Source organism: Alligator mississippiensis, chromosome 2, assembly GCF_030867095.1.
Source record: "Alligator mississippiensis isolate rAllMis1 chromosome 2, rAllMis1, whole genome shotgun sequence".
Lineage (NCBI taxonomy): Eukaryota > Metazoa > Chordata > Crocodylia > Alligatoridae > Alligator > Alligator mississippiensis.
This window is the reverse complement of record NC_081825.1, coordinates 287,379,144-287,389,985: the sequence shown is the minus strand read 5'-3', so window position 1 is coordinate 287,389,985 and position 10,842 is coordinate 287,379,144. Positions and strand designations below refer to the sequence as shown.

Below are 10,842 nucleotides of genomic sequence, written 5' to 3'. Positions count from 1 at the left end.
AGTTGCAGCAAGAGAAGTTATGGTTAGATATTAGGAAAGACTTTCTCATGAGGAGGGCAGTAAAGCACTGGAACAGGTTGCCCAGGGAGGTTGTGGACTCTCCACCCTTGGAGATTTTTAAAGACCTGGCTAAACAAAGCCTTGGCTAGGATGATATCGTTTGGGATGGTCCCGCTTTGAGCAGGGGGTTGAGTTGAGGTAGATGACTTCCTGATGTCCCTTTCAACACTAATTTTCTCTGAGTCAGTGATTTAGTCGACCCATCTTGGACTATTTTTGTATCTACATTATTTTGATCTCAGCAACTTTGACAGAATATTTCTAGGTAATAAAGAGGAAAAAATAGAGGGAGCATGATTATAAAGCTTCACCCAAATTAATGACCTTTCTCTAAAGTCTGACAGGATTCAGGACTTATTTTATAAAGATCTCCTTCCTTGGTACATGCACAGGGTTTAAAGTACAATAAAAAATTGGACACCACTCTGCTGCATTTAAACCCACGGACCATACTTCAATAGTTGGAAATCTATGTACAACTCCACATACTATTGATAGAGTTTTATTTCGCCAATTGGCTAATGTAAGTGGCTTTTCTACAATCTGCTTCATTGCACAGTGGGGTCCCGTGGGGCACAGTGCTTGGATCAGCATTGCACTGTCTGTGCTATTTGGACTTCACTTTGGTGCTATTATTTAGATATATATAAACAGCATTACTCTTTTCTGTAAGCCTTGTGTTGAAGCTTGTAATACATCTCAGCTGTGTCACACAATCTTTGTTTGTAGACCATGTTGACCATTTACTTGGCAGGTTACAACTTGTATACAAATTTTGCAAGTAGGATGCTACCTCTCACAAGGTGCACCTAACCTATCACACCAGCAGTACAGGGCTATTGGGTTTTATTTGGTTTTGATGTACTTCTCTTCATTTACAAAGCAATATTATCTTTATCCTCACCATAGCAAGCAAGTGCTCGCTCCACCTACATGATTGAAATCACTACATTCTAGCTTCAAGTGTTCTCTGAAGTTCTTGGAATTAAAAGACTTTCCTTACAACATCATATTTCTAAACCACTTGTCTATTCTTATAATCATAGAAAGGTAGGGTTGGAAGTGACCTCAGGAAGTCATCTAGCCCAACCCCCTTAGTACACCGATTTCAAGAGACTAGCGGCCACTCACATGCCTGAAAGATTGGTCCCAAACATTTAAAAATTGAGATTTCTTTGCCTGGTTTATGAGAAGGAAGTTAGTATGTTGACTTTTTCCCAATTTTTGAAGTTTATTTTAACATTATCTTTAGATCTTATCAGCTTAATTCAGTATTGGTTTAACATACTATTAACATGAGATCTATATTTACTTTCTGAGTAACCTCAGCAATTTAACACTTTTTTAATGCAATGGGTCAAGATGGTAGCTTAGTAAGAGAACTTACTAATAAACCAATACTGTTTAATCCAACTCATATCAAACTAGGCTTGTAAACTATTAATGACATGCATTAAAACTTTTTTCTGTAACTATAAGAATGTCAGTGAATTGGCACACTAAATTATGTATAAACCAAGATAATGCAATTCTAAGTTTGTGAACTAAGTCACATATTCAACATAGAGTATTAAAGTGAAAAGTCTTTGCATTTGGAAGAGAAAATGGTGGTTTCAACTTGTGTGAATCAAGATCAGATTCCTAGTAAAGTCTGATATATAATGTAGCCTGGGAATGTTCCAACACTAAAGGGCTCAGAAAAGGATCAATGGCACATTGGCTGCATGAGAAGAATGGCAGTAGGAAACAGGAAAATAAGGAGAGATGCTATCTGATGCTTCTGCAAAGACCTTCTGGGTGGCAGAATAACAACCAAAATTAGATAAATACAGCTTTTTTACCTTAGCAGAATTTCTGCATCACACAAATGCACAGTGGGTGTATATATATCCGACATGGTAACTACAATTTGCAAATATAGAGTGTATTTTTGGCATGTGTGCACACACACACTAAAAGTACACCCTGTATTTGCAAATTCTAGTTAGCATGTTGGATACAAGATATTACAAAGCTTTCATATCTAGAAGAGTTATTGCTTTGAACCAGAAAACTATTCATTCCTTAGCTACTGAAAATGAGCAGATCTCCAACCTGTGGTCATTCTGATTGAGTCTTGATAAAACGTGTCATTCATACAAAAGCTCAGTTTACCTAAAGAGTCCCTTAAATGCTCCAGGCAGCAGGCCTAACAGTGAAATTTGAAATGACATATTGGTAAAGAGTAGTACAGAACTGTAAGTAGAAGGCTTTGACTGACAATTTATTGCACTGACACACAACTGCTGTAATTATTACCAAGATGATCAAAAGTATTGCAAAAAAATGCAAAGTGACACAAACATTTTTCCCCCAGAAATTTTATTAGTTTAAACCCAGAAAAGTACAATTAAGTACGAACATTTCCCTTAACAGATTCAGTGCAACAGGAAGCAGTCTGCATGAAGCATGTCCCTCACTGATTCAGTAAGTTATAAATTAACACTCCCCTACCCAACCCTTCCCCTGTTCCAAATTACAACAATAAAGAGGCTTTCCATCCTGGCAGTCCATGTTTATACAAATCAGCCCCTTAGCACTGGAAAGCAAACTATACTGAGATGTGACATGCTAATAGAGGTGTTCATGTTTAAAGTTAGTGCTAAAATAAAAATACTACATATAAAGTTAAATATTTCCAAATCTGTTGTAGGTTTATAATGCACCCCAGCACACCCCTCTTTTTATTAACTGTTCAACTTCTAGTTGTTCAAAACCGGTACTCAGAACGGGCATACTCATCTTCTCTGACCTATGGAGACAACATATAAAAGGAAAGATTAGTTTTTAACTGTGCCACATTTCCATGTAATGGCTGTAGCCTTTCTAAGAGCTTCAGCTGCAGCATCTGGAGTGAGCTTTGACCCAACAGTCAAGACCCTTCTTGTCTAGAGGTGGTTCTGCGCATAAGAATCAAGAGAAAGGTGCTGCATGGTAGAGAGTTAAGGTTATGAGCATCTCTTCAAATCTCAAATATTTTATTTGAAAGCCCTCCCCCCCACCCCCACTACTGACTTCTGAAAAATTAAGTTCTTTTATGTATCATTACCTGCATTGTGAAGATATTAAAAAATACTTGAAAATATTCCATCATGACTACAGGAAAACCTTAAAGGCTTCAAATTTAGATCAAGACTGTCATTCCTCCCACATCCACTCCTTTTATTTTAAAAACTAAGGACACCTATACACATGCTGGACATCTGCTTGCGTTGAAGCAGACTCGATTAATGGAGTCTGCTGGAGCATGTTAATTAATGCACTCCAGCAGCCTCTGGTGTCACATGTATTCAGCATCCCAATGCCTCAAAATGGTGGTGGGAGTGCTTGAAATAAAGCTCACTGAATGAAGTTAAGTTCAAACGTCCCCACCACCATTTTGAAGCGCAGGAGGCTGAATACACATAATGCTGCGGGCACTTTAATTAGAGCAGCTGTCAGAGTCACTCTAATTAAAGTGCCCCCCCACTCCTCCCCACCACGGAGCACATGTATAGACGCCCTAAAGGACAGAAGGTCAGACTCTTCACTGCCCAGAAGCTGGTGTACTCATTTATACCAGCGTGTAAAGCAACCATCTCCAACCTTTTTACGTCAGAGATCACTTTTGGAATTTAAAAGGAACCAAAGATATACCCCCTACCTCTGCCCAGCAGGTAAGTCTGTGGGGAGGGGAAAGGGCTGGGGGACAAATCAAGCCCTAGCCCCCAGCCCTAGCCCCACTCCCTCCTTCACTGCTGGAGCCTTGATCTGCCACCCACTCAACAGGGGTGAGGGAGGAGCAAGCCCTGCGCAGTCGGGGCAGCGCAAGGGATGAAGACACAAGCAGCTCATCCAAGGGGCAGGGGGAGAGGGGAGCGCGCATTCCAGGAGGACCGGGGGGGGGGTGTCCCCAGATCTGCACGCACAGCGGGCTGGGGCCAGAGTGGCACCGGGCTGTTCCCGGCCAGGGTGCTCAAGCCAGGCAGCTGCAGTGGTAGCACTAGGAGCAGGGCCCCGGGGTGGGGGGATGTAGCCCTGGGAACCCCCGGTCCCAGCGCCACCACCAAGCACAGCATGGGCCAGGCCTGGCAGGAACAGCCCAGCACAGCCTTCCAGTCAGCAGCGGCAGCTCGCCCTCCCCATGCCTGCCAGCCCTCCATGTCTTCGGGGGGTGGGGAGGAAGAAGAGGGGAAGGCTGCTCTGGGCTGTTCCTGCCAGGCCTGGCCCATGCTGTGCTCGGTGGTGGTGCTGGGAGTGGAGGTTTGAAGGGGCTAGAGTTCCCTCCCTCCCTGTGGCCCCTCTCCCAGTGCAGCCTGGCTGGGTACAGCCTGGTGCTGCCGCTGCCCTGGCCCTGGCCCCAGCCCTGGCCCACCCCACCCCACATGCAGATCCAGGGGCACAGGCCCCGCCATGCCCTCCCGATGAGCCTGGATGAGCCACTTGCAGCTCCATCCCCCACCCCATCCTGGCCACAACTGTGGGCTGGGCTTTGAGCCCCAAGCCCACTGCACATGCCCCCTGGGCCTCTCCCCCTTCCTTCCCCCACCAACTGACCTGCTGGGCTTGGGGGCAAGGGAGGTGGCGCACGTGCATGCTCAGCCCCCATAGCCCAGGATTCACTTTAAGAGGCTCCAGGATCCACCAGTTGATCCCTATCGACCAGTTGGTGACCACTGATTTAAAAGGGTGTCAACTTCTGCCAGTCCAATGAAATTTCCCACTCACATCCACCAGCAGCCCCGTTCTACATTTGCAGGGGAGTAGAAATCTATCCCAAAACAATGAATTAGGTTTCTGGAGTGGGTGCTTTAATTTTTCACCTCTCTGATCTGGAAGAGAGAGGTCTATTTTGCAGCAGGAGCACACTGTATTGGAGGTGAGAAATAACTGAAGGCATTTTAAACATATTTCTATAATTGGATACCAAACCTCTAAGCATCTGGACAATGCACAGGGTTTTGTTGACTGTTCCTTGGGGAAGATATGCCCAATTTGCTAATTTTGTGAATTAGTGCTAATAGTTTAGAATTCAGATACAGTTTCTGGAAAGCTCATCTTCCACTCACCCATGTCAGCATCTACCATGATAAAGTGATTTTGTGAGGCCATTTACATTTGGGTCTTTTATTATCTAATTGCCAATTTCTAACCAATTTAGAGATAGTCTTCACTTTAAAAAGAGACTTGTAAGTTACATTATTAGCCACAAGAGTTTGGATACCATCAGGGAAGCTTCTCAACTGGTTAAAATGCTACAACACAGATACCGTATTTCTCCAGATCCAAGATGACCCTGAATTTAAGATGACCCCACAATACTTAGATTTTATACATGCAAAATTTATAAAATGTGTTATGAATGATGTGCTCAGGGTCATATAGAAAGTTTGTGTTTCAATAGAAGATTGAATCCAGAATTCCAGAGTACTGTTCAGTGCTTTAAGTATAAAACTTTCTAACAAAAAATATAAAGGCTGATCTAGATGGGTTCCAGAAACCTCAAGCCTTTAAAATACCCTTACCTTCTTTGTCTTCCACTGATCAAAGAAGTTTAGGAGTTCTGAATTGCCTTTAGTCTCTGCCTGTAAATAGAAATATAAAGAGTAAATGCTGTCATGGTGTATGTGCGTGCCCGCATGTGCATGTGTGCGCACACACACTCTTATGAGAAATCAAAAAACTAACACAAACTATTGAAAGCCTGAATGGAATGCTTATTCCTGAATGATGATGCTGGACAACTTTACTTGACAGCAGTTCTGGGAGTGTCAACTTTGAAGCAAAGATTTGCTTTTTTTAAATCAAATACATTTAATTTCATTTAACTTCCCCAACCAAATGCTGTCCGACATTCCAGATGGCTGTGCCACAGCATATATGGCTAGAACTCCACATGCAACATAGCACAGGGCACACTTACAACTTGTAAGGGAGTTCGGCCATCATAACCAGTTTCTTCCATGTCTGCACCAGCCAGATACCAGGCATACAGCCCTTCCACATCGCCATTAGCAGCAAGTCTAGAAAAGGAATGATTAAAGTTAATCTTAAGGATATTCACTATAATGATGCATTCTGTTACCTGAAGGGGAAATTACTGTGAATACTGAAACAAACAACAGGCTCAGCATGGCTTCCAGGGTGGTAGGGAGAGGGAGGGAGATTACAAAAGCTATGAACAGCTGAGCAAACAACATTACTTGATGAATCAGTTCCTTAAATTAATAGGGCTGTACTACAAGCAACTTACACCAGGCTAGTTTCACCCAGTGGGTGTGACTATGACCAAAGGGGAAAGAGACCTGCAGTTTCATATTTCACAACATATTTATCTCATTAAATGAAGTTTAAAGGGGGTTTAGCCCACAGTTGTGTGTCAGGCTTCCATCTGTTCAATACCAGTTTGAGGATCAATGTAGAGAAGAGCAGAGCAGACATACTACCAAAACACTGCACCTTACTGAAGAAGGCTCCAAAGGCTATAGCTAACGTATGTGAAAAAACATTTCCTTTAGCATCAATGTAGCTACACATGATCAGAAATTATGGTGCACTGTTTGTGGTGCTTTTTGGATAGTTTTAAGACAGCTATGTTATTTGGATCTTTGTTAAAGGGTTAGTTATAAAACTCATTGCCACCCCAGCCACCCTGCCCCAGCCATTTTACACGTTCTGAGAATAAAACCTCTGCTAAGGATGGTCTGCATCCACATTTATAGCAAACACCATACAACACAATGAATCAAAAGACAAAGAAGTGGATTAAAACTCTACAGTGTGACCCACTCCAAGAAGTTTCCTGCTGCCTTTTGGTGACCTATCAGGATCTGGGATCTGTAAGCTTTCAGTTTGGACAGCCTTTCTAGTTCTTGTGGTACAAATAAAAAAACCTGGATGAATCCCAGTATCTTGAGTCTGCAGACAGGTTGAAATAGCAGCCGAGCAGCCCAGCCACCTCAAGGGGAGGTCAGTTCTGAAGCCTGACAGTCACCTAGTTGTTGATAGTTTTCACAGAAGAAAAAGGTAGGAAAGGGAGAAGGAAAAGGCTGGTTTATTTAGGTCAGGCTGTGGTACCCTGCCTGTTGCCCTGAATATCACTCTTTGTGAACGTGCAAAGTATGGATGATAGGAAGCACTTTATGCAGTGGAGCTGTTCTGACTGGGAGTGGGGTGGAGAAATGAAGGTGAAATGTCAAGGGCAGGCAGCCAAGAAAGCTTACGGCATGTCAATCCACAGCTGAGTCTGAAACCACTTCATAGAGATTGATAAAATATTTCCAGATACTTATAAAAACATAGCGAAGGCCTCCGACTGCCACAACTGAAAGACGAGTGGGAAGAAAGCTGGAGCAAGGCCATTCTTAACTACAACACATGCTAGTGAGGAGAGTAAGAAGGGGAATGAAGCAAAGGCCTTCCTTGTGTCTATGACTTGTAGGATAGTGTGGGACAGGGTAGAAGAAGAGTCCAGGCCTGTGTTGTGTGTGAGAGTTTAACAGCGGAGCAGGCTGGCATTTTTGAGACTGCAGTTCTACAGAAAGCTCCTTCCCCTTGACAGCTGATCAAGGGGCAGGGCATTTAATATGGAGCTAAGAGAAGAGCCCTTAAATAAAATGCATGAGTCAGCAAAGCAATAGGAAAGTAGGGAAACTAAGTGCTCCAGAAGTGATCCCTCAACAAATGAAAGGTATTTTGTTTAGGAAGACTAGCTTCTTGCCAAACATACAAGGGGAAGCTCCTGGGCTTAAAAACAAAAGCTAGTATATAGGATTTGGTAGTGTAAGAATGATGTTGTAGCTGTGATGGTCCAGAAATTGTGTGAGAGGCAAGTATTTCTTAGGGTGATCTCTTCTATTGGACTAACTTTATCCCAACTACATAGTTGACCCAATAAATTATATCACTCTTAAGAAATTGCTGCCTCTTGCACAGATTCCAAAGCTTCTCAACACCTAGACAAAGTATTGTGTAGCCAGAAGTGGGTTTGTCATTCAGGCACTTGCAAAGTGAAAACCTCTTTCCCCAGGCAGGAGAGCATTCAGAAGTGTAGCCAGAACATCCAGGCAAGTCAGCCAATTCAACGTAGCAACACAAGCAAGAACTGCCGTGCTTGGATACTGTCTGCTTGACATCACCTATTCAGAAAGGGCAGTTCAAAGTTACAATGCCAGGGAGGTTTGAACTATGAAACTGCTTTGAAGTCAGCAAACAAACAAAAATAATGATCTTCAATAACAAATCAGTAATTAAAGTTTGCTGCACATTAGGAAAATATGCATTCTCAGTTTACTCAGTTAAATTGAATTTGAACAATTACCTGCCAAAGAATAAACAGATTTAGCTCATTATAGAAAATTTGCATGTTTGACTACTTACAGTTCACAAATTTTGTTGTTATAAATAATATCAACATGAAAAAAAATTCTCCTTTCAGTTCCAAAAATCACATTAACCAAGTCACAGGATATATACTTGAATGCTTTCATCATAAGCACTAATTATGTGTTTCACATAGTTGAATATATACATATGTTACTGACAGATCTGTTGAAAGACTTTAAAAGTATATCGTATTTCTTTTCATTGTAATATTTGCTTTGTATTTTGTACACAGATTTTAGTATTTATGGCAGCAACCTTAAGTATACATTTAAAAGTCTTGAGGGGTAGTTACTAAAGAACAAATGGATAATTTTCATAGTTCTTTTCACATCAAAGATCAAGGAGTAAAACTAAAAATACAACAATTAAAGTCATAATATAAACAAACCATCCTTCAGCAGTGAGGGTTAAACACATGCCAGCAATGTGCACATGGACATCTTTGCTAAGCTACTGGGACACCTGATACACCTTGCTGGAGGCAGGGAGAACACATGAGAATGGTCATTACATTTTTGCCATTTGGGAAGGAAGAGTAGGGAACAGTTAGGTATTACCAGAATAGCCGTTATCGGAAAAAAAATACTGTGATGACGGAAGAGAAATCGAAGATAGCAGAATAGCGATACAAGTAGGAATGTTAAGTAATATGTGCAGGTTGCACACTAATAGACAAGCATAAACACAGCCCGCCAATCCTGGGGTTTTTCACTGTTTCAAAACACACATTGTGATGACATCAAAATCAGAATGAAGACCATCACATTTCAGCTTGTAAACGCATCAGTGGTTGCAAACAACATTTCCCATGGAGGTGCTGCTGACTTGTCCTGCATAGTGTGGGAAGGCTGAACAGCCTTCAGGCAATTCCTTCCAAACTGTAGGTGATGTTAGGACTTCATTGTTCTCAAGGACTCGCACAGCTCCATCTAGTAACCAGGCCTGTTCACTGTGTGTGCAAAACTACTTGAGTAAAGCAAGATGCTGTAATAACTACTGTATTATCCAGGCAGTGAAGAGATTATGCTTCTCTGTTGGTGAAAAATCTTGATATAAGTTAATAGTTCTGTGCACTACTCAAATAATTCTGTCTAGACTAAATATGATCAATAGGCCTGAATAAAGTCAGTCCCTACATACCTTTTATCTAGGTTTTGTAACCAAGATAACAGATTAAGGCCATAAGAATCTGTGCCATACTGTATTTTTTTTTAAAGATAATCAGGTATTCAGAGCTATGTGTCCACAACAACCATGACCGCAGTTAAAATCTTTGCTCTCCTGAATGTGTTTATAAAAACAAACTTTGAGAGCATCCTTGGATTTCACAATACCTGTGAGAGAGTGAACTTGCTTGCTTGCTCTCCTGCCTTTACTTCAGTTTTGCAGTATGACAACTTATAAACAGTTCACATTTCACTTCAATTTCTAGTGTTGTTTTCTATTTTAGCTTTCTGGTTAAAATCAAACTCCTGACTAAACCAGATCTTGATCAGCAGTTTGCAGAACGAAATCCAAGAATACACCATTATACCTAGCCTCAGCTTTGTTTTCCATAAAGCTAATAATACCTCTGTAGGATAAAAACAGATTCTGAAGATGTTAATAGATAACTGGCAAGATCACATTTCGAAGTGGGAGAATCCACCATTTCAATAATGAAACTTTCTTGCTACACTTTCTAAAATAAAATGAAATATCAAACCTTTAAAAAGGTTGGCTATAAGGCTGAATAATGTCATAGAAATTTACTTGCAAGTAAATTTCTCTCTTCCTGCATAAGAAAATTCTAGTTGATATTCTGCAGCCAAATCCTCCAAGCACTGTCATATCCCAGAGTTAACTAACCGTAAACCTTTTAGCATTTTGACTCATGCCCCATGGGGAAAAGCTAGCTAAGTACAAAGGGTGATAGAAGAAGCCTTGAGCAGCATAAGTAAAGTGCTTCTCTTGTGAAGCAATGGGCTGCTGATCAGGGCGTTTTGACACTTGGTATGTTGTGGAACTGGACTCCATCCCAGCTCCATAAAGGACAGTCGAAGGGACTGGTCACTTAATTCCAGCGTATATTTCTATAGTAATCACAGGCTCTAGATCAGGGTTGGGCTCTAGCCCATGACTATGCTATTTCAGAGCTGCTTCATGCTCTGCTCATATTAGACCATGAATTTTATTCCCCCACCCACCCCTCATTTCTTATGTAGTAACCACACACAAACCCACTCATTCAGCCCCTGCACACATGTACATTACCTTTCAAAAATGTATTGCTGCCATTTGCCTAGCACTATTAAAGCAAATTTAAGATCTCTCAGAAAGCCTTAGGGGTTTATTCAACAGCATATTTAGTAGACATTCAACAGCATATTTAATAGACAG

General features: G+C 41.6%; 1 protein-coding gene across 2 annotated transcripts in view; it reads right to left on the bottom strand.

Annotated features, from left to right (window-relative positions):
- Nucleotides 1-2,404: 2,404 nt before the first annotated feature.
- Nucleotides 2,405-10,842, bottom strand: part of ASPG (asparaginase) — a 69,205-nt gene continuing 60,767 nt past the window's right edge. For both annotated transcript variants that reach the window (XM_059723276.1, XM_059723277.1), the window contains 3 exons: nucleotides 6,002-6,101; nucleotides 5,604-5,663; nucleotides 2,405-2,851 (listed from right to left, as the gene is read on the bottom strand). In XM_059723276.1, the coding sequence (XP_059579259.1) occupies nucleotides 2,810-2,851; nucleotides 5,604-5,663; nucleotides 6,002-6,101 (202 nt within the window). In that variant the 3' untranslated portion in view covers nucleotides 2,405-2,809. The remainder of the gene's footprint in view (nucleotides 2,852-5,603; nucleotides 5,664-6,001; nucleotides 6,102-10,842) is intronic.